The 22,989-nt window shown below is 45.2% G+C and overlaps 1 protein-coding gene across 1 annotated transcript; it reads right to left on the bottom strand.

Annotated features, from left to right (window-relative positions):
* Window positions 1-205: 205 nt before the first annotated feature.
* On the bottom strand, window positions 206-21,394 carry GPNMB (glycoprotein nmb). The gene is made up of 11 exons (XM_081147689.1): window positions 21,119-21,394; window positions 16,366-16,518; window positions 15,550-15,693; window positions 13,607-13,777; window positions 11,011-11,169; window positions 10,385-10,696; window positions 7,711-7,809; window positions 6,749-6,851; window positions 4,810-5,024; window positions 1,964-2,057; window positions 206-1,511 (listed from the first exon to the last, which is right to left on the bottom strand). Exons 1-11 carry the CDS (start codon window positions 21,186-21,188, stop codon window positions 1,367-1,369), a joined length of 1,665 nt encoding a protein of 554 aa, XP_081003815.1. The 5' UTR covers window positions 21,189-21,394; the 3' UTR covers window positions 206-1,366.
* Between the last annotated feature and the right edge of the window lie 1,595 nt (window positions 21,395-22,989).

Here is a 22,989-nt window from a genome sequence, read left to right as displayed (position 1 = left end):
TATTAAGTTTATTGAAATTTTACACACTGAATATATATATATATATATTTAAAAATATAAAATGCTTATGAAATTCTCAGTGCTCCATGGGGCCACATTAAACAACTTTTTATGTGTCAGAACTATAAATAAAATTGAAAGGCGAACAACAAATTGAAAAATAATTACAATTCCATTATCTTGTCTCTTTTTATACTTTATTTTTCAGGGAAGAGAGGAAAAAGAGGTCATGTCTGACATATGATAGATAGTTTTAGTTACAAATGGAGGTAAAACCCTTACTGATCAAGTTTCTGTATCTTTTTTTTTTTTTTAAACCCTCACCCAAGGATATGTTTCTATTGATTTTTAGAGAGAGAGGAAGGGAGAGAGAGAGGGAAACATAGATGTGAGACAGGAACATCGATCAGGTGCCTCCCTTACGCGCCCCAACTGGGGATCAAACCAGAAACCTAGGTATGTGCCCTGACCGGGAATTGAACCCGCAGACTTTTGGCGTAGGGACGACACTCCAGTCAGCTGAGCCACCTGGCCAGGGCAAGTTTCTCTATCATTTAACTAGAGAAGCTACTAGGACAACCAGAGGTCTCCTTCTCTGGAAAATCATTATATGTAATTTCAAATAAATGCACCAGAGTGCACAGAAACTGAGACGTACAAAACTATCAACACTGAGTGCTGGGCCATGTGCGCAGCAACATGCCTGATGCACAGAAAGTGCGAAATGTTTGTGGGATAAATGAATGGACGGATACCATTTCTTTACACAACTGGGCAGGGCAGGTTGCCGCAAAAATATTCACACCTATTGATTAGATTATTATGATTATTTTAGTATAGCAAGCATCTGCATCATAATAGAGGCTTGGCCTGTTACTGTTCCGCCTGGAGCTCGTACATGTTCATCGAAATAGGGTCCAGTTGGCTTGGAACATGATCTCAAGGACAGGAATACAGGACATGGGTTTTATGCATGTGTTTATATGGGAAGCTGGAAGGTGTCTAGCCTCTCCTTCTAGGACACCTAGGTCAGACTCTAATGAATAGTACCTCTTCCCCTACTCTTTAGTATGTCTATACTGCTAATCATGTTAAGACATTATAAGTGAAACATAAATCATAATGAAAGAAAGCACCGCTGACTGCTTTTATCAGTTATAACATAGCTGAGGCTGCGTGCTGTATAATTCCTCTCCACTTCTCTAAAATGTCCCTTAACCTATAAAAGAAATTGCACCTCCCTGAACCACAGTATTTATTTTACAGCAATCTTTAGGGGGGGAAAAGTGAATAGTGGTCTACTCTAGCATAGCTCACACATATGGCACTGAAGAGTGAGCTACTGGTTAGAAATAAGGCTGAAGATTTAAATTCCCACGTGGTCCTTGAGCAGTGGATCTTTCTCCTGGCTTCTGGGAAAGAACTTGACCTTTGCATGCTCCAGGAAACCATGCAGGCCTTGGCCTTTGATCCCAGTACTGGTTTCTATTGGTTTGTATTCCTTGCGTTTTCTGAAAGCAATGTGTTAGAAATATTTTAAAAAGATCTCCAGCTGGGGGTGTATTACTTTCCACTAGCTTTTACATGCCCAGGATAAAAGGGTTAATTCCATTTAACCTTATTATGGCTTTTAGGACGCTAATGTCTTATGGAAATATATTTATTTTCTCTCCTTCAAGCAAGAAATGTGCCTGTTTACTCTAATTTGAGATTACATGTTAAATATTAAGCTGACACAATTTTGTTAAGTTACTGACATCTGGTAGTGTTTTTAGGATTAAAAAACAACCACAGCAAAATCAACAGACTAGTTTGGTATCCATCATTCAGTGGAAGATTTTTCTCCCTCATACGACATGATTAAAAGCCAAAAAAAGGGGAAATGGCCCATTAGTGCAGCACATTGCTACTTATTTTCAACAATATACTCTAGTAATTTAAAGTGTTAGAACCAGCCACTTACTTGTATACCACAAAGGCGATCACAGTGACACATATGGCCAAGCAGCCAACAAAGGCCAGGACACTACTTGCCATTCTTAAAGGGGAGCCTGGGTCTTAAAACAGAAGAAAGACCATGTTAGCGACATCCTGCACCTAGAGGACATGCTGCTTGTAATGCAATTAAATAAATGACGAAGGGAGCTCTCAGAAGATACGTGGCTCCCTCTGGGCTTTCGGTAATCTTTTCCATTAAATAATACATAGTCTTGGGTCAGCCTGTCTTCCATTTAGAGAATGAGTTCGCAAGTCTGGAACACTGTGCGAAGGGCTCAAGAGAGAGATGTCATGCCCTGACGACACCTGCTCAGGCCTCAGCTGACCCAGCAGCGCCCACATCATGGGCTCCATGGTCCTCCTGCCCACTCCTCTGGCCTCCCCTCCCCCTGCTTCCAGCTGTGCTAAAAAATCCTGCGAGTTGCCCAGCCTCCCCATGCTCTTCCAGAGCTCCATGCCCTCTGCTGGGAATGTCCTTCCCCAGCTTATCTCAAGTGTCCACCCCTTCGGGACGCCTTCCAGACATTCATGAGGCAGTGGTCACCCCCTCCTTTGTCACTACTCGCCTCTCTTCCTCTGCCTCAATCATGTGGTGTTGCAATTACTTCCTTACACATGTTTCTCTCCTCCTAAATTGTGAGAACCACTAAGCAAGGATTATGTCTTCTCTTTACTCTTGGAACCCAGAAAATCACCTAGCCTGGTCTCTACTGCCAAAGTATAACTAGAGTTTCTCTATTTCCCCCTCCATCTCCTCCACACTATGGCAGTCCCAGCCACCAGCCCTCTCCCCTGGGACGACCTCGGAATTGTCTGCCTGCTTCCCGTTTTCCCTCCAACAATCCTTGCTGCCCTCAGCAGTCAATCTGATCTTCTGAAAGCATCAGTTAAGATCATGGTTCGAACCCACCCGGGGTTCCCCTTATGCACAGGATAAAACCCTGACCCTGCTGGTGGCCGACAAGGATGGAAACAGGCTGCTCCTAATTCCGATCAGGCCTCAGTTCAGAGGCCCTTCACCGAGCTGGCGCCGCTGGGTTGGCAGGACTTCACCTGACCTGCCGGCCTGAGAAGCCAGTGTTTGTGGCCTCTCGCCCATGCTGGTCACTCTCCGTGTCCTGACCTTGCCGTCTTATCTGTGTGCCGTCTGTTTCCACTCACAAAAGCAGGGGTCACCTCCGTCTTGTTCCCCACTCTTCCTAGAACTGTATCTTGTGCCTAGAGCTGTGCTGGGCACGGAGTAGATGCTCAATGAATACCTACTGAAAGAATCGCAGCTGCTTCATGAATGTTCATTGAATCGATGAATGAAAGTCATTTCAGCTAAAACTCTGGATTTGCCTTTGAGCAACAATCTATTTCTGAAATTCTGACTTTGATACCTGAGTCATCGAGTTCCAGTCCCACTGGATTCAAAGCTCTCCTTCTGAACTTTCTTTATTTGGATTTTGAAAATGGCTCAGGTCACACCTAAAGCTACCCCTCACTATAAGAATAATTAAACAAACATCTAACATCTAATCCAGATAAGAGAGTAGTTTACCGGCACCGAGGAAGCTTCATAGACTAGATTATCACTCTAAAGGCAATTCCAAAACAACAGCGACAGCACAAGAGGCATGGACACAGCAGCTCCTGGAGGTGACAGTGTCGAGGCTCCAGCCGCCTCCTCCTACCCCGACATCTCCCACTCTTCACCCCAGGCCCTGATGTATCCTGCCCTCCAGGAAGGAGAATTCCTTCCTTTGTATTCTTGGTTTTCTGTTTTTTCAAATCTGCGCCTTGGATCTTACCAATAATAAGCCTTCATACAGTTAATTACATGTATGGCTACTAAAGTTTTTCTTTTAATGAGATTAAAGCTGCCTTTTATGTCAACGACTAAATATGTTTAAGTACATTTTACCTTATGAGAGAGGCTCCACGTCCAAAGGGGTTATTTGTGAGTTAGTCATTAGGTTGCACCTGACAATACTCAAGGTAAAGGGCACACTAAGTGCTGTAATGTGCATACAATTTAATCTCTCCCTTCCGTTCCACCATGTAGCACTCCTTCTAAGAGATGAAGCAGTAACTTACGACCAAATTGGTTATAAACAAAATTCAGTTAGGGTCATCAGGTAGAGACCTTATTTTGAGGTTGGGGAACATTGGAAGCCACCAGTAAATGAAAATTTCTCAATGAAACTTCTTAGTCCACTTTGTAAACATTTTACCTCTCCAAGCATTAGGAGGATAAGGTTGGTTTTCTGGTGAACATCTGAGGAATAGGTAAGTTGGTTTCCTACAGTCTCCGTGTGATGCTTAGTTGAACTTGGGAAGGGAAAGAGAGGACACGGGGCAACTCAGAAGGGAGCGAGGAGTCCACTGGGTTTCTCACGTCTCCTTGGCTTCCTATCTTTGCCCGGGTGGATTCTAGTGACAACATGACACTAGCCTCCCCTTTATCATAGTTTAACCGGAGAATGTTATTTTTTGAGGTTGGTTTACACTTCCCCCTTGGAATACAAATCTATTCGAGCATGCAGTGATCATATCCTGTTATTACTGCTCCATGATCACAGCTGAGTTTTTTTCACCCAAAGGCTTTTCTTCGGCCACTATTTCAGTCTCTCTCTCTCATCCCTTCCCTAAATAGATTTGCTATTGGATTTTAATGCCAGTCCTCAAATCCACATTAACAATAGTTCAATGAATTTTGCACTGAAATAAAATTCAACACCGATAACAAAGCTCTGAAGAGCTTCAGCATTTAACACAGCACTCTATCTGCAATATGAGATGCTCCCACAACCATAAAACAAGACTTACTTCTACCCAGGACAGAGACAAGGGTGCTCGTGAGGGCCAGACTCGCATCGTCGCCCAGAGTGAGGTTCACGCAGTACGTCCCAGAGCCGCTGAAGGCCCGTCTCACGGTCAGCAGGCACCCGCCGCCCACGGCCGCCTCCACGGGGCTGCACACTGTGTCCCGGGCGGTCTGGCAGGTGGGGTCCGAAATGACGGTACAGACCTCCGTGGGGGTGCTGGGGGCGTGAGTCCCGAGAGGGAGAGGGGGGGGATGTAATAGATTTAAAGGGAAAATCGTTACATTTCTATGAACTTGAACTCCACCTAATTTTTACTCAAACCATATGACGTCGAATCGTCCCATATAATTTGCCCTTAAACAAGCCTGGGGGTGAACTACTGTTTCCTCTGTAGCTTCTGGAGGGTGAGGCCCTGGGCGTTGAACAGGAAGAAATTATGTCCCCCGAGGCACGGGGCTGTTGGAAACAGCGGGAAGCCCCAGTCACTCCTCTGCCCCCGGCTCCTAGCAGGCGGCCGGCTCGGGGTTGGGCACAGATGCTGCTCCGTGGCAGAGCCGGCCCGCCCGGTGCCTGCAGAGGGATCCACCGCGACCGCGGCGATGCCGGCTGACTGCACGCGTTTACTGTGTGCGAGGCATGAGTCTTAGAAACGTGACATGGTCTGTCTCTCAATGGCTTTATGAGGAAAGTGGTATTATTCACGCGTACCAGGGGACAACGCACTCAGGGCGGGAAAATAATTGGCCCGAGCTCACACAGCAGTCAGGTGGCGCTGGGACTCGAACAGGAGCTGTTTCCCGGCCGTCCTTGTGACCACTAGGCTACCTGGCCATGCGTGACTGTCTTAGCCACAGTTTCACTCCTGAGTAGACGTCCTGGAGGGAGAGACTGAACTCTGATGCTGGGACTGATGGGGCCGGGGGGTGAGGTGGAGGCACCCCGTGGCCTCTGCTTCAGCTTCACGCCTGCAGTCGGCTTTTTCTCTAGTTTCTGTCAGTCCTCATTCCACCCCCTCCCCAAGCTGGAGGGCTTCTTAGCTACCATTTTTATACCGTCCATGTTCTCGATGCATGTGTACATTTACATACATATAGATTTTGATTACTCGATTAACGTATATATGAATCAGTGAATTTATTAACATTTAATTAATTGACATAGTACATATATACATTAATATATATTTAGTCTATTATATATAGTTATAACCAAACCATAGGAAGCCAAATTATATAATGCAATATAGAAGAGCTTTGTAAATTATAAAGAGAGGATTGTCAGGTGTCGCTGTTAATTAATGCTAGGACCCAGCCATTCCACATTGAACCCCTTGCTACTCTGGAGGAGCCTCAGGGAGCTTAAAGGTGGGGTTCTGCCCTGGCTGGTGTGGCTCAGGTGGTTGGGCGTCACCCTGTGCACCTAAAGGTCCCTGGTTGTGACTTGATCTTCATTAGGGGGTGCGCAGGAGGTAGCTGATTGGTGTTTTTCACATCAGTGTTTCTCTCTCTCCCCCCTTCCTCCCTCTCTAAAATCAGTACAAACTTGTGTGTTTTTTTTTAAAGAGTAGGGTTCTGAGCCAGACCTTGGCGTGTGAACTGTGCTCTGCCAGGGGGCAAGTTCTATAATCACCAGAGTCCCTATGAGGATGCTCATAGGATTGTGCAAGAATTCAATAGGAGAACAAATGTAAAATGTGAAGAACATAGTAAGTGCCCGATCAATAATTATTATTCAGCTTCATCCACAGTTAAAGGTAAAGAACATTGCTCAACTCTAGCAAAACAAATGCATCCCTGAGAGCACCCCGAAGGGTCCTTCCTTGTCCTGGCTTCCTGATGAGCTAGGAATATAAATCAGCTTGGAAGGGGAGCCTGCAGTCAGGCCTCTCTTCAGGCCTGGGGTTCTCACTTGACCCCTTCCTCTGACAGACGTGTACTCACGTTCCTTCGCAGGTCACGACAAAATCCATCAGGGGGTCGTCAGGCTGTGGCACTGGCATCAGAACTTCTGTCATCTCAACGATGTTAACCTCTAGAATTCCCTCTGACAAAACAACCCCCATAGAAAAATGCGTCAAAATACCATGGAAACCAACCCAAATCAAACTACTCCTTAACCAATCAGGAGGCCAAACAAAACAGAGCCTTCTCGCCACACCAGATACACCAGATCTGGGAATCTACCCCATGGCTTCGCGTATATGTCCACGCAGCATTTTCAAAGTCAAACTGCACTGTGCCTCAGGCCTACCTCGCTCTTTATTTCTGGAGCCTGAGTATGTGCTAGAAGGCAGCACCCCCTCCGGGCAGGTGCCCCAGGAACAGGCGCTCCTGGGGGATGCAGTGCTGGGTTCAGGCCTTGACCAGCTTCTCTGTGAGGTGGTTCAGCCCCAGAGTGCACAGCGCAGGTTTTATCTCGCCTCCCCAAGGTCGAACCAAGGTTGACGGCCTGGGCTACAGACCCCACCTGTCTTCTTTGTTGGGTGCTTGTGGGCTGTGCCTAAAATGCACAGCCATGTGTGGTGGCCCTGTTCATTCATGTGTCTTACATACGAGAAGTGTGACTTTGTGAAATCTGCTAGGCAAGAAAGCAGTTGTGGGAGCTTATGACTGGCCTTCTTTCAAGGCTCGTTCATTCAGGTTTCTGGGGTGCACAGGGTCGGGGATCCAGGTCCTGGGGAGGCTCATCAGTATGTGAACCTTCCAGAGGGCTCATTTCCTCTAGGGTGTGGGTAGGAAGGCCGGGGTGGGCAGGCGGGAATCCAGAAACTCATTGAGTCTTTGCTCGGGTGCATGAAGTATCACCTTGGACAGAGAGGGGTGCCCCTGGTCCCCTCCCCCGCCCTCCAGAGTCAATGGATGGCCGGAGGTCGATTCTAACATCCTTCCCCTGCTAGTCTTACCTACAATTGTGATGGTGGTTTTAAAGTGGCCGTACCGGTTGACCTGGCAGTCTTCATCCGGAATCTCGCTCAGCTCCAGGGGGCTGTCACCAGCAGGTGCTGGAGAATTGGAATAACAGAGTTTAGGTTAGTTGCTGAGAGTGTAAAAGATGTACGTGATAGAACCCACAATCTAACCTCAGTTTACTCATCTGTAAAATAGGGATAATGCTTCCTGACCTAGTCGGGTTGAACTACGAAACTTAAATGAGGTGAGGTATATAAACCGGCTTCCCATGCCTGCCGCCTAGGAAGTGCTGTAATAAGCATCCGTTTCCTTGTCCCGCATACAGTCTATACATCTACTTAGACATGGTAAACCAGAACATATATGAGATATTTAATTTAAAATAGTAAAGTTGGTGCACAATAGATTAAGAAGCGGGCAACACAGAAAAAGGCAATTTCCCCCATTTCATAGCTCCTAAGCTTACATTCTAAAAGTCTCAGTTATTGGTGAGCAGAGTTGTGGGGAAGGAAAGGAGTGAACACAAGACACTTGAAAACTATCCCTCTGACTATGATTAGAGCAAAGAATGTAATGCCCTGTACACCTGAAACTAATTTAATGTTACACATCAATTTTACCTCAATAAAAAGATAGTTATTGTCTAATTAAGGTGTTGGTATTCCTTTAACAAGATAAAAAAACTGGAAAGAAAATATGATACTGAAAATGCAATGTTATCTTCTCTTAAATTTCAAAAGGCATGAAAACAGACCCAGTTTTGCAGGAAGGGCATCCAAGTTTCATAAGGGCCACATCTTTAACACAGCGACATGTAAGTATGAAGCCGGTTGAGAGAGTTCTCCAGGGCTCCTCGAAGCCTTTAGTTTTATATACTCAGTTCATTTACGTTTCATAGTTCAACCCGACTAGGTCAGGAAGCATTATTCCTATTTTATGGGTGACTGAGTGCCCTGCGACACTCCTTGATTCAGAGGGGCCTTCTCAGAGCATCTCTAAAAGCAAGTGTTCCACGGCACACACTTTGGGAAATGCCACTTGGGTAGAGCCCAGAGGGGTTCCAATGCCATGTTGGATCCAAATGCAGTGGCTTATCAGCAGGACTGTCTGTGGCAGACTCTTGGGGATGGCCCCTGAGTTTCACATTGGTCCTTCTGAAGTGACAGGATGATCATTTTGTCTGAGATTTAACTGGTATGCTCTGTAGCAATAGATTTGTTTGTACAGGGAATTATGGATGACTGGCTATTCCCAGGAAACTAGAAAACTACTTCTTTTGAAGTTCTTGACAGGCAGAGTTTAACCGTCAAGTTATAGCAAGGAATCAGGACTCTGCTATATTCTAAATTAAAACTTTAAAAAATAACCAAATAATAGAAGTTTATTTTATCTTTGGTAGAATGCTTATAGATATGCAGACACATCTAAAGTCAAGTCTGTATGTCTGTATCTATATTTATAAAGTTGAGGTATGATTAAAGGGCTAATGGAGAAAAATTAACACCTTAAAAGACAGATGGGCTCTGGCCAGGTAGCTCAGTTGGCTAGAGCTTCATGCCAACTGACCCAAGGTTGTGGGTTCAATCCCCGGTCAGGGCACATACAAGATTCAGCCAATGAATGCATAAATAAGTGGAGCAACAAATCGATGTTTCTCTCTCTCTCTCTCTCTCTCAAATCAATAAATAAAATTTAAAAATATATATTTCAAAAAAGAATTAATCAAAATCAGTAATAAATTACATGTCTTGATTTACATATGTTTGATTTAATAATATATCATTTTATTAATAACACCTTATGACCGTTTATTATTTATACCTAACAGGTTTTTGGTAAAGACAGTTACGAGTTTGGACAGCGCGGTGGCGCGGCCGTCTGGGCGTGGTGAGGGCGCCCTCTTGTGTCCAGTGAGAGCATGTCAGCCTATTACAATCCCCTGGGTCCTGGGGGGCTAAGATGTGCTGAAGGCTGAGTGGGGAAGGGTCAAGGAATAGGACGGAAGCTAAGGCTTCCCAAAGTAGATTCTTAAGAACTTCTTGAATGTCCTCATAATCTATAAGTAGAGGGTGGGATTTAATTAATTAAACCTTAAATCCAGAACAATTTTAATGTCTGGAGTCTTTCCAGATTGCTTGCCAAGAAATATTCTCAAGGTACACTCCTTTTGGGCCATTTAGAAAGCGCTTTTAAGTGTGGCTGTGTCTTCATGGGACACTAGGGTGGATGTGAGCAGGGCAGGGAGGGGAGTGGAAGTGAGGAGAAAAGCGGGAGGGGAGGAAGGAAAGAGGGATGGCCTGAATGTTTACAAGGGGTCAGTGTGTCTTCTCATAGCGACAAAAAATGGGAGATGAACAGAATGTGATGCACTAGAAAGCGGAGGCATCTGTACACATGACAAAGGCCAGTGAAAATTAGGAAGGTCAAAGAGCTGTTTACAAGTCACCAAAGTTTACTTGCAAAGTGGCTTTAAACATATTCTCCTTTCTTCCATATTCTGACAGCTTAGACTAAAATGGCCTTAAAAATGGAAAGATTTTAGCAGCATCTGTACACAATCCTTTTAACTAGGGATGTTATAGTCTTAACTTATGTGGAATTTTTTTTTTTTTAGCCATTAAGGACCTCCCCACCCCCGCCCCCAAAGGTCACCCGGAAAACACTTACAGAAGGGAGGAGTGGGCCTTGGAGGTCTAGGGGTAGGGGAAGGACAAGGTCCAGGCACTGCAGCTTGCACGGTGAGGTTAAGGCTGAAGGTTCCGTTGAGCACATACGTGTGATTCAAAGTGTGAGTGTCGGAAACAAACAGACCAGTATTATCCCCAAAGTTCCACTTGTAGTTCATGACAGACTTATTGAGGAAGTGGCTGGGATCGTGAATCAGGACGTTGAATATAATGGGGATGTCCCTGAGGAAGGTTTCATCGGATGAATTTCGATTGTTCTTCTGGGACATATTCACAAATACAAGAATCTGATCTAAAAGATATATATATAAAAAAAGAAAAAATGCATGATTACTTGATTTTAAGTGGTTGACTTCCATAACGCTTTTAAGTTAAAAATTAAAATTAGGGAAAATTCAGCATCATCTTTCCTATGCAGGTTTTCTAGAGTTTACCCGAGTTCATCTGGAACCTAGAGGGAATGCATCATTGAATATTAGTTTGAGAAAGAGTCCAGGTGAATTGCAACCTAACCCAGAACACGTGGCTCTACCCTTTTCTTAACCCACTAACATCATCAGAACTAAGGGCCACATCTTCGGTTACTCTGGAGCTCCCCCCACTCACCTGTTACCACGTACACATCCTTCGCCTTCGCGACGGGCACGTAGGCCCAGCGGTTTCTTCTGTAGACAGTCACTTCCATGGATTGAGGGCCAACCGTTACGTTGGTTGTGTTTATAGAGACACTGGCTGAACTCCGGCCCAGTTTCTGGAAGTACTGGCCTGCGGGAGGGTGGAAATAGTCAGGTGTTGGTTACATTTCGTGATCATTATAGGAAGTGGTTTCTCAGCCATCAGCCACCTCCGTCGAGAGGTGGCTCTGGGAGGGAGAACAGGACGGGCACGTGGCTCTAGCTGCTTCAGAAAGAAGATGTTCTCATTTTGATGTAAAACTGTGTAAAACAAACCCCCAGTTAAATGAACGTGATTGCACCGTTAAAATGAACAGAGCTGTTTAGTGGGATAACACAGTCATTAGTTCACAAATAAATACTTTCACAAATAAGTGATTTGGCACTTGAAATACATCTATTTCCCCACATAAAATACACTTAATATAATGGTGAGGTGTCCAATGGAGTTTTAAAAATGTATCCAAGAATCTACCTTATTTTTGTAATAATATTACTATTTCAGCTATTTATTAAGCAGCTTTTTTTTTAGGGGACTAGAATCCTCCACTTTCCGACAGTATTTGCATCTAATATGCAGGAAGCGATGGAAGGCCTGGTGGGTACAGAAAGGAGTGGAGTAGTCCCACAGACACATTCTAGGGCTCCCTCGAGCCACCCTTTTTCTCTCTGAACCCGAACCTCGACCTCACTGGCCCTGTCTAGGGGGAAAAGTAACCCCTCTCCTTCAGGGAGCAAGGCCTTTTCTCATGCACCTGAGCACCGGGGTAGGTGTGTTGCTGGAACATCAGGTGTTGTCAGGCGGATGCGTGCGCCATGGGGATGTTTACGGACCACGTTTATCACCTGGTCGGGGTGTCAGGCAAACGCGCTCATCTTCCCAGGGACGAGTGAGTGGGAATCCCCGTGACCTTGACGAGCGGAGGCAGCTCTGTGGGGGGAGGGGGTAGTGGAGGAGGCGTCTCCGAGGGTTGGTCATACGTGGGAAAGTGTTAGCTGTGGCCCTGAGAGCGCACAGGGCAATGTTTAGTTGAAGGACAACATCGGTTTACTGGGAGACCGCAGCAGAAGATGCAAATTCAAAAGTCTTGTTAAAAAAACAAATTTCTGGCTGAAAGCTGAATTTAAATAAAGACATCTTAACTTGTTAATGGATGTTAACTGGGCTAAAATGAGTCTGGAGTGCTAGTGAGCATAAGTGACTCCATGAAAACTCCAGTGTCAGGTCACAGAAATTATGACACTGGGTGAGGCGACAGACGGCCATAAAAGCATTGAAAAAAATCAGCTTCAAATCAACTGATTTAAATAGATGGGCATAATATTTGACATGTATTTTGAACTTTGTTCAATCAGAATGTACTATTATGTTTAAAAATATGTTTTTATTGATTTTTTTTTTTTTTTTTTTTTTAGACAGAGGAAGGGAGAAGAGAGAGAAACATTGATGTAAGTGAAATGTTAATCAGCTGCCTCCTGCAAGGCCCCCACAGGGGACTGAGCCCGAAACCCGGGCGTGTGCCCCAACTAGGAATCGAACTGGCAACCTTTTGGTGTACAGGGTGACACTCAACTGACTGAGCCACACTGGCCAGGGCCAGATGTATTATTAATATTTTGTTTTGGTTTGTAAATGGAAGAAAGAGAAGCTTTCTCTAATTTACAAAAGAAGACAAAACATTTAGAAATTTGGAGGCTACACTATTGGTAGCAATTTTCAAATCCCCAGAGCCAGGTGGCACCTGGTGACATTTTTAACTAAGGACTTAGCAGCTCTACTAGTAATAACCTAAATTTGCTCCCCCTAAAAATAATCACTTTGCCAGTAATAAAGCAAAGTGGATACCACTTGTGGTTAAAAGAAGAAAAAAGGGTAGGCTGTGTCAAAGAAGAGCAGTGGTTAGATTATGTTATTTCTATACAATGGAATATTATATAGTCATTAAACTAATGTATATAAAGGATATTAATGATATAGTCAAATACTCATGATATTAATAAAAAATGTGTATACATTATAATCCTAATCAAGAAATACTAGTAAAGAAAACACCCTCTTGTTAACAGAGATAACCTCTGGTGTTAATTACAGATCACTTAATTTTCATTTGTACTTTCCTGCATTTTCCAAATGTCCTAAACATGTTTCTTTAATTCTTAAAAAATCATTTGACAATATAAAAAAATCAAAGAATAAGTCCACAAATGCCCACCTGTGTGCCATTCAAATATATAAATACTTGTATTTTTCAGATTACTGTTTTAGACAGAAAAAAGTTGAGTAGTTTTGTTTTAAAAAAGAAAGTTAAAAGCTTTTTCCCCCCTCCTGCTAATTCTTTGATGTCCTGGAGATTTGGCAAGACTAAGCAATATATGTATTTTATCTCTCATTCTCTATCCCAGCTAAGGAAAGTTAACATATTAGTATTATTAAACTCTCAGTGCTATTCATTCTTGATTACAGAATAAGAAAAGAGAAAGCATTTTAAATTTTAAGGAAAAGCTAAAGGGGTTAGTAAAAGTCCAACCGAGTGTGTGAAACACGTAGATGAAGTTAGATCGCCTCCGGCCGTGGTGGTGAGGGAAAGGCCTTCCGTCGGGGAACACGTGGTGTCTGCGGCCGGTGCCGTCTCCCCGGTCACCATCCTCAGCCCACGCCGTCCAGTTGTAAACATACGTGTCGGGAGGTGGGCCTGTGCCTAAACAGAGAAAGAAAAACCGTCACCGTTGTCCGTGTCAGAATGCTCAACGCTCATCATTGGATTAGGCACTTCTTATATTTTTTCAAAACTAGGTTCAAAACAGTTGAACCACTACCACCCAATGGCGCCTTTATGACCTGTGCATTTTTTCTGCGTCTATGTTCAATTTCAGTAAGTTCTATATAGAGCAATTATTCAGGAAAGTTCAGTCTAGAGACACCACTTAATACATTTTATCTTCACACTGGGTGTCCAACTCCCAGCTGCATTCGTACCAGTCTGAGGGCTGCTTTGCCTTTGTATTTGGATACACTCTACCTGTAGCTTCTTTCCTGACTCATTGGACATCGTGACTGTCCACTCCTGAAGACTTCGGCACACGTCTCCTTAGAACAGGGGTATTCTACATAAACAATGCCATTACCACCCCCACCACAGCAATCAAGGGGCACATTCTACATTTGGCTGGTTTGTTTCAGGGAGGGAGGGAGGGAGGAAAGGAAATATGGCAGGACGTTTAAATTCTTGAATCTAGGTAGAGCATCTGGCTGCTCAATGTACCCTGCTTTCTACTTTTCTGTACGTATGACATTGATTTTTAAACAAGTCACAGTCAATATTGTTTTCATCTAGAACAACTCCTTTCCCTTTTGGTATTTTTTTGGTCACTGAAATTTATGGAGAAGCTTTTTATTTATCAATCTATTATAGCCACTAGTATTTTTTTTTTCTTAAATTGACCCAAACAGGGCCATCGGGAGCCCATTCAAGCTGGCGTCTGTGTCCTTGTGACATGTCCCCATTCGTCTTTGAGCACTTCCCAGGCTCGAAGGTATCCCAGGCTCACTTGTTCCTTTTCCTGCCCTACACCTGGAATCAGTCATTTCTTCAAAGATCCCGAGGTCTTTGTAGGGGCGATAGATATTTCATTAAAATTTTAATAAGTCATAAGAACTCTTTCACACAAAAAATGCTCAGAGGGCTAGATTGTCATTGGAAACATCCATGAGAATCAGTTTTTAGGGAAAAATGCTATAAAATATTAAATACAACACTTTTAAACTCTCAAACCCTTTCTATACAGAATCTCATGTTTTCTCATAGGAATATGATAAATTAAGGAATGAACACATTGACAGTTTAATCGAAGTTTCAAATAATAAAATCGCTGACTGAAGAACCTCAGTAATTAGCTTGGAAGTTCTGAGAATGTACAGTTCTAACAAGATATTTTCCCTTGATGTATCTGTGATCACGGGCACTCTGCGTTAAAGCAGATAAGCTCTTTGTTAAGGAGCAGAACAAACCCCAAACAGAGATATGTTAGCCTTTGTGCTAGCCACACAGCACTTGCTTAAATACCTGTGAGCAGAATCACTCCGATCAGCAAGCGTCTGTCACATTGGCTAGTCTCGGAGTAGCCAAAAGAATTCCAAGTAAGAAAACAGAAAGTGTGAGAATGAACAAGGGATTCTCTGTCCAATCCCCTGGACACTAAGAAAAAACTGAGCGTGACAGTGTAGCTTTTAAAGAGGGTTCCAAGTCGCAGAGAGCCATCCGTTTGCTCAAGTGTCACTGGCTAACGCTGATGAAGGGACTGAGTGGAGTCGCACGCTCCCCCTCCCCGTCACCCAGCCTCGGGAGGGGGTGGCCTGGGAGGACGGCGGTGTCTTGCATTAATCAGAGAAGTACCTGCGAGGAGCGGGCTCTCAGATGGGCCTCCAGCTCGGAGAGCTCGTGTTTCCTGTGACATGAGTCACGTTCCTTACCGTGTGTGCAGTTCTTCTCGTAGACTATGTTGCCATTGGCATCTTCCTTTTGGCATCTGGGAAATACCAAAGTCACCACAAATGTTATGTTTGAGCCCACCAGGGCTGGGGAATCGCTGGTCAGAACCGCCTGCACGGGGCCTCCTAGGCAGAGAAGGGTGGAGCTCAGTGACCAAGCGTCTCTTTCCTCTCACGGATGAGGGATGTCGCGTTAAACCTAGTTCTAGGGACCAGCCAGAGGACCCTTATGCCTCTTTACGATAAATTAATTTATTTTCTGGATTCCTAACTTTGGCTATCAGAGTATAACATTCTAGAAGCTAAATAACAAAAGGAAGTCAGCCCAGTTAAAGAATTCACTTAAAATAATTTTTAAAACCTGCCCAGTTGGATTGAGGAAACCAGTAAGTATTAAAAGTTCATATCTTTTAAAATTCCCAACCAATGACTGAAGAAGTCATTCAACAAACCACAGTTGTGAGATGATCAAAAACTATTCTGGAGTCTCAGATCTTCTGAAGATGACCATTTACACGTTAGTTAAATATGTTTCAGACTAAACCTGCACACTTTCCCAAATCTTCCCCAAACCACAGACTTGTAAGTTCTAAGGAGATCAAACTGTTTGTGTGTCTGTGTGTGGCTTAGAAAATGATATGTTGAGATAAAAGAAAGATTGCCAAACCAGGGGCCTCCCACTTGGGAACTAGAGTATGTCATTCACAGAAGAAACAAGCCATGCGGTCTCCAAGTCTGTAACCTAAGACTAAATTAAATAGAAAATGACAGTTGTTTGGGTTGAATCATTCGACTTACCCTTCCAGGAGTGTTTCCACCTCGGGTCTCCTCTCTTCCACACCGGATAGAGTTTTTCATCCCAGTCATTTTCATCTGAAGACCAACCATTTAACTGGTTGTGCTCCCTCATGTAACCCGAAGTCCTTTCATCGCTCAGTACATCATGAAATCCTGTATCGATATTTGAAAAACAAATTATGTAGCCTACTCCAGTCCTTGTTTAGTACTCACCTAACAATAGTTAAAGCCACTTTTCATTCCATAAGAGTAGAAAAAACATACATAATATTTCCAATGTGTCAAACAAGTAAAGGTTTATTTAAAAAAATGTCCCCTGGAAATACCTTTAATACAAGTATTCATACGTTCTCTCTTCATGTACTTTAGATGAGTCAAAGAAAACTTTGAAAGTCAGTATTTCTTATCCATCATTTGGTTTTTCAATCCATCTCCTCTGAATATTTTGATTTGACACAGTGTCATTAGGAAAACACCGATGCCAGTGACCTTCAGACCAGTGTCTGCACCTTTTCCGATTCTGAGTTGTCTCCTTGGCTGAAGGAAAGCCAGGCTCGGGGACTTCTCCACGGCTCCAAGAGGTGCCTCCTGAACAGCGCACTGTTGAACAATCTAATTTTTTCTTATGGCCCAGCATACGGTCTATCTTGGTAAATGTCCCATATGCACTTGTAGAGTCTACAGTTGTTGGGTAAAGTGTTTCCTTAACATCATTTGCGTCAGGCTGGTTGGTAGTACTTTTTTGAGACGTCTATGCTCCTATTGTTTTTCAATTACTGAGAATGTTGAAATCTTCAACTAGAACAATGGACTTGCCAATTTCTTCTTTCAGTTCTGTCAGTTTTTGATTTTATGAGATTGTTCCTATTTGGAAAACAATACTACGAAGTGAGGGCAGGACATGCATGCTTATCAATAAATGCTTGTAACTGGAAATTCGCTCCACCCGAGTCACAGAATGGTAGCTTGTTCAATCTGGGAAGGACTAAGATTAGCTAGTTCAAATCCTTTCATTTTATAGAGGAAGAAATTCACGCCTAGGGAAGTGAGATGATTCACTCAGGAGCCTCTTTAATTGAGTAGAAATGAAGATTCATGTTGTCTGATTCCCAGGACTTCCTTTCCCTCACGTCCTGAGAGAAAGTCAGTGTTTCCAGAAACATAATCAAAGCAGATTTCTCTTCTGATTCTAAATGTCAGAGTTCAAGGAAAAAGACAAAATTGAAAGGAGAGTGACAAGGAATAGACAGAGGTCCATGGAACAGAACAGAGAACCCAGAAATAGGCCCCCACAGATATGCTCTACTTATTTTTGACAAAGATGCAAAGTCAGCCCGATGGAGGAAAGCTAGCCCGGTGCTGGAAAAATGTAAAAAGCCCAGGAGAGACCTTCAGGCTCCAGGCTAGGCTGGAATTCCTAAACTGGACACCAAAACCATGGTCCACAGAAGGAAAGAGTGATGAATTAGACCTCACTAAAATGAAAACTTCTGCTCTGTGAAATACAACGTGAAGAGGCTGAAAAGGCAGATTACAAACTGGGAGAAGATACCAGCAAACTGCGTCTCCTGTAAAGAACTAACATCTGAAATACGCAAAGGATTTTCACAACTCAGTGTTAAAACTCAAACAATCCAATGAAAAGACCCAGCCAGACATTTCACTGAAGGAGACGCACAGACGGCAGAGAAACACATGGAAAGGTTTGTGTCGCGGACCAGTAGGGACGTGCCCATTACAGGCCCAGTGAGGTGCCACGATACACCTGCGAGAATGACTGAAAGAAAAAATCGCGACACGTTAAATGTAGGTGAGGATGGGAGGAAGCTGGATCCCTCATACGTTGCCGGTGGGAGCGTAAAACGGGACAGCCTGTCTGGGAAGCAGTTTCTCGTAAAACTAAACCTGTGATTGCCATGCAGCCAGGCAATAGAGCTCTTGGGCATCTTTTCCCAGAGAAGTGGAAACTTATGTTCACATTAAAACCTGGACACGAATGTTCCTAGCAGCTTTATTCATAACAGCCCAGATATCCTTCAGTGGTGAGTGGTTCAAGTGTGGTACATCCGTGCCGTGGAATACTATGCAGTAATGAAAAAGAGTGAACTACTGATACGTGCAGTATCTTCGACAAAGTATGTTGAGTAAAAAAAGCCAGTCCCCAAAGATTATGTGCTGTAATGATGCCATTTACATAATGTTCTTGAAGTTACAAAATTATAAAACTGGAAAACGGATTGTTGGTTTTCCGGGGGCTGGGGCGGGGTGGGGTGCAGAGGGGTGTGGGTTTGGCTGTAAAAGGGCTTGAGGGATCCTTGTGGTGATGGAGCTGCTCTGTATTTTGACTGTGTCCGTGTCAATATCCTGGTGGTGATTTTGTACAATAGTTTTATAAGACGTTACCATTGGGAGAAACTGGGTAAGGGGTACGGGGGATCTCTTTGTAGTATTTCTTACAACTGTATGTGAATCTACAATGACCTCAAAACTGAAAGTTGGATTAAAAGTGGAATGAAACAAACCCAACAGTAAGCAGACCAGAAGGGAAAAAGGGGTGTATGTGTACTGGGGGGAGGGGGGTATGTGAAGGTAAATGGGGTCACTCCCAGCACAGGTCTGGCTTTTCTCTCTGCACTTTGGCCTCGCTGCTCTGTCCATCGCCAGCAGAGAAAGGAGTCGCCGTGGCTGTTTGTTAGCTACCTCGCCAGGGCTATGGCTGGACAGGGCGAGGAATCCCTTAGCGCCTGACACACTGCTAAGCCCTACCCATCCTGTTTCCTCTGGCCACAGCCTCTAGCTTAGGGCCAGGTGAAGCCAGGAACCTCGGGGATTTATCACCTTGCCCAATAGGCTGGGACTCCTCTCAAACTGACAGATTCAACCTGCACTAATCTGTTTGACTGAGCAGAGCACAGGGGCACTGGCGGTGAGGAGGCCAGAATTGGGAGCAGGGGCCTCCGCTGACTTGTCAGTTCTCTGTCCCTCCATCCCTCCCAGGACAGCGGACTCCAGGGGGAGTCTGGAGGGAGGTTCACTGAGGTAAGACAGCTGCTACCTTGCACGTCCAAGCACCTGCTGTTAGCCCATCTCTCAAGAACCCCAACACCCCGTTTGCAAAGGAGGAAATGAAAGGTCGGTGGAGCTAAGTCACTCCCTCCCTCCCTCACCGCTGGCAGGGAGCCCACGTCTGTCCAACCGCAGGAAGGACAGCTGACCGCCTGTGGCCTTCTTCCTCTTACCCACTGTGTGGCCTGGAGCGAGTTGCTTGCCCTCTCTGTGGCCTGCTGCCTGACCTGGGAAATGGGATCATCTCAGTGCCAGCCTCCCCAGGCTGTCCACACAGGCCATTGGCTCTCTGGGCCCTGTCACCCCACCTCAGCCCCGGCTCCTTTGTTGAAGACACGGGGCCTTTCCCCGGCCCCAATGGCAGGAGATGACAGGCCGGGGTCTCCTCTGACTGGAGCAGAACTGTCCGTGCCTCTGGCTGCTTCCCTCCCTTTCGCCCCAAATGTTGCCCCCTGCCCCCACTGTGGGGCCTCCCGTGACCCCCAGTGCCCACTTCTCATGCCCCCCCCCCATTCCCACTCTGCCAGGACTTAATTATAGGACACTCCTCTCCCGCTAGGAGGAGGTGGGAAAGGAGGTGTGCACAGGCCCCTCTGGCCACGGGTCCAAGATCCTTCTCGCAGAGCTGGGCCAAGCAGGTGAGCAGCAAGGCCTGGGCTCTTGGTGTCCTTGCCTGTTGAACGGGGGGGACCAGCTGCTCCAGGAAGGTGCTGTGGGGATTACCTGAGCGGTGGAAGGGAAGCAGCCAGCATACAGGCTGCACATGGCGGGGACGGTAGATGCTGGTCCCTTCTCAGGCCTCCCTCCCCCTGCCCCCCAGGAAGTCACCTGGCAGAGAGGATCCCTGGACTTTTCATCCAGTGAATGTCACTACTCCTTTGGAGCGAGGTGGAGCGGACCTTCTGGGTGATGTATACTTTACTTTTCTCCCACTCCACTCTAACTCGGGCCTCCATCACCACCCACCCCCTGGACTAGACAAGTGGGCGGCATCCCAGCTTAATATCTCAAAATTCTGGCTTTGCATTCCAACCACAAGAGGAGCTTTTTAAACAAGGGTGCTCCAGCCCTATCTCCAAAGATTCTGGTTTCACAGATCTGGGCATCAGCATTGTTAACAAGTCCCCAACCTCCAGTGTGGAACCAGAACAGAGACCTGGGCTTCAGGTCTTCTCTCAGTAACCTCATCATAGTGGCCACAAGTTCCTGCCGGTCTGGGGAGAAATCTCAGGAGGATTAGCAACAGCTTCGGGGTTGGGATTATTAGAGCACTCATCTCCAGGCTTGGGACCCCATTTGATCTGAGGTCTCTACCTACTGGATAGAAACCAGACAAAGTTTAGTGGGTGCTGTGCGTCACTTTGTTCTCAGGCCAGAGGCTGTTTCCCTCACACCCCCGCCTCCCACTGTCTGGCAAGATAGTAGGTCGAAACTGTGACGGGAAAAAAACAAAACTACATAAGAGGGAGGCTGCACGCTTATTAATTTCCAAGAGCCCAAGTCAAAGAATGGAGCTGGAGGCACTTTGCTGTGGTTCCAATCCCAACAGTTTCCAGAAGAAGAAACGAGTGAGCATGAAGGCTGCCCGAGGAGCCTCATGGAGCCCAACTTCTGGCTCAGACAACATTACTGCAGACAACCCACGCCAGCCAATAGCCAGGGAACACAGAAACTGAGGATTACTCACGTTCGGCAGCATTGGGCGGCAGTCTTGCAGCCAGCAGCAGCAGTCCCAGGAAGCAGTAGAGACACTCCATGCCGCACGAATTCGCACAGACCCGGCGATCAGGGTTTAACCTGCAGCTCCCCTGGCTCCATCTGCTAAGAGCAGCAGCGCTCTTCTGGCCTCTGCTGCGCCTGAACTCATTTTAATTAAATATGGGCCTCGGGGCGGATCATGTGATGTTATTAAGCAGCGTTGCCTGATCTGGTCTCTTGAGTTCAGCCTCTTACAACTCATGTGCTTCTGACTCACTTGCTCTCAGCATGTTTCTTCACTTTTAAGATGCAGTTTCAAAGCTGTGACCCCACATTTGTGGTTAAAGAAATTTCTACTTAATTTTCTTTCCTTTGGATCCTATTTTAATGTCCTTCATCAAATAAAATGTTGATCTCCCACCTCATTGATTGTCAACTTGCTGCCATTCCTTCGCTACCGATTGATGCACCCAGCTCATGCTGAAATGGCACAGTTACGCTTCTTGTGCCCTAATTTCGATGACCAGCTCCTGCCAGTGCTCCCCACACGAGGAGGCCAAGATGGGGGATGTAGCTCTTCAATCACTTGAAATTGTGAATTACGTACATGGATACCATATGTTGTGCCAGAAGGTGCTCGAAATAGCTACGCAGGCCTCCAGGAGTCGAGAAACTTACCCAAAAGCACATTTATGACCTCTGTGCAAATCCACATAGACTTGGAAACAACCTACATCACTTTTGGTAACTGCTCTCAAAGCATCTATGTGTTGTAGAGTCAGTTGCAGAAAACATACAGCGTATTTATGTCCTGTTACAGAACCCAGGCATTAAATGGCGAAACAGGCTTGTCTGGAGCATGAATTTTATACAATCAAATTATTTCGGGTTACCGAATGTGCAGAGAATGTGGAACACGAACGTTTTACTGGGTGTGATCTTTAAGTCACACCCACATAACCGTTTTCAGTAGACATAGAGGCCCTGTGTGGGGGTGTGTGTGTGTAAAATTTGGGGTATTGATTTATGTTTCAGCTACACTATCAAGGAAGAGAAATAGTCTGTGAGGCTGAAATCCGCAGAGTGGGAGTGGCCTGCTCCCTGCCCTAAGGCCACACTCAGCTCTTTAGAGCTCCTGCTGCAGCCTTTGAAGCATATAAGGGAAAAAAAAAGCAAAAGGGATGCACTATTCATGATGGAAACACTGTTTTCATAGACAAATGAATAATTCAGGTGTTTTATGCTATGCAAAGAATCTATATAATTCTGCTTGCTTTTTACAACAACGTGTAACTTTCGGAATTTAATGAAGAGCTTCAGTGCAGGAAAAACTTACCGTTGATTTATTCTTTGAAGTGTTATTGCCCTTCGTTACCGACAGTTCTGGTTCGTGTTTTTGGCCAGGTAAACTCCCTCCACCTTTAAATAAATGGGAAGTGTCAAGCTCTTCTGTGACAAAACCTTAATTAATGGGGAGACAGGCACGGTGACCCAGTCTGTCCTGTCTTTCCCTCCTTCCCGCCTTGTCAGGGGGAGATGAACAGGACAGGGGCAGAAAGGCAGGCTCTTCACTCCCAGGCTCTGCCCGTGGGCCGCGGGCGCCGTGATAGCAACAGCCGACCGCATACAAAGCCGTTTGCTTCGTAGGACCAGATACAAGGCTATTTTGGATAATATCCTCGGGGTCTTTTTTTAAAAGTATAAAAATCACACTGTAAATAACGTTTGAAATCAGTCCCTGGCCGAGGGAACCGTCCCAGTGACTTGGTATCATCAACATGATTATTCAGTTTGCAAACGACGCTGAGAAAATAGTCAACTCCCGAGAAGGCATTAGCTTACCTTTAGTGTCCTGGTTTC

This window comes from Miniopterus schreibersii, assembly GCF_964146895.1.
Source record: "Miniopterus schreibersii genome assembly, chromosome: 9".
NCBI classification, from domain to species: domain Eukaryota; kingdom Metazoa; phylum Chordata; class Mammalia; order Chiroptera; family Miniopteridae; genus Miniopterus; species Miniopterus schreibersii.
Note: the sequence above shows the minus strand (reverse complement) of the source record. Positions and strands in the feature narration are given on the sequence as shown.

Excerpts from the sequence above, each read along its gene's own strand:
- GPNMB (XM_081147689.1), bottom strand. The coding sequence starts at position 21,188 with ATGGAGTGTCTCTACTGCTTCCTGGGACTGCTGCTGCTGGCTGCAAGA. Across the intron at positions 2,058-4,809 it reads TGTCTCTGTCCTGGGTAGAA|ACCCAGGCTCCCCTTTAAGA; the intron begins GTAAGTCTTGTT and ends TTCTGTTTTAAG. Across the intron at positions 1,512-1,963 it reads ATCGCCTTTGTGGTATACAA|AAAACGCAAGGAATACAAAC; the intron begins GTAAGTGGCTGG and ends CATTGCTTTCAG.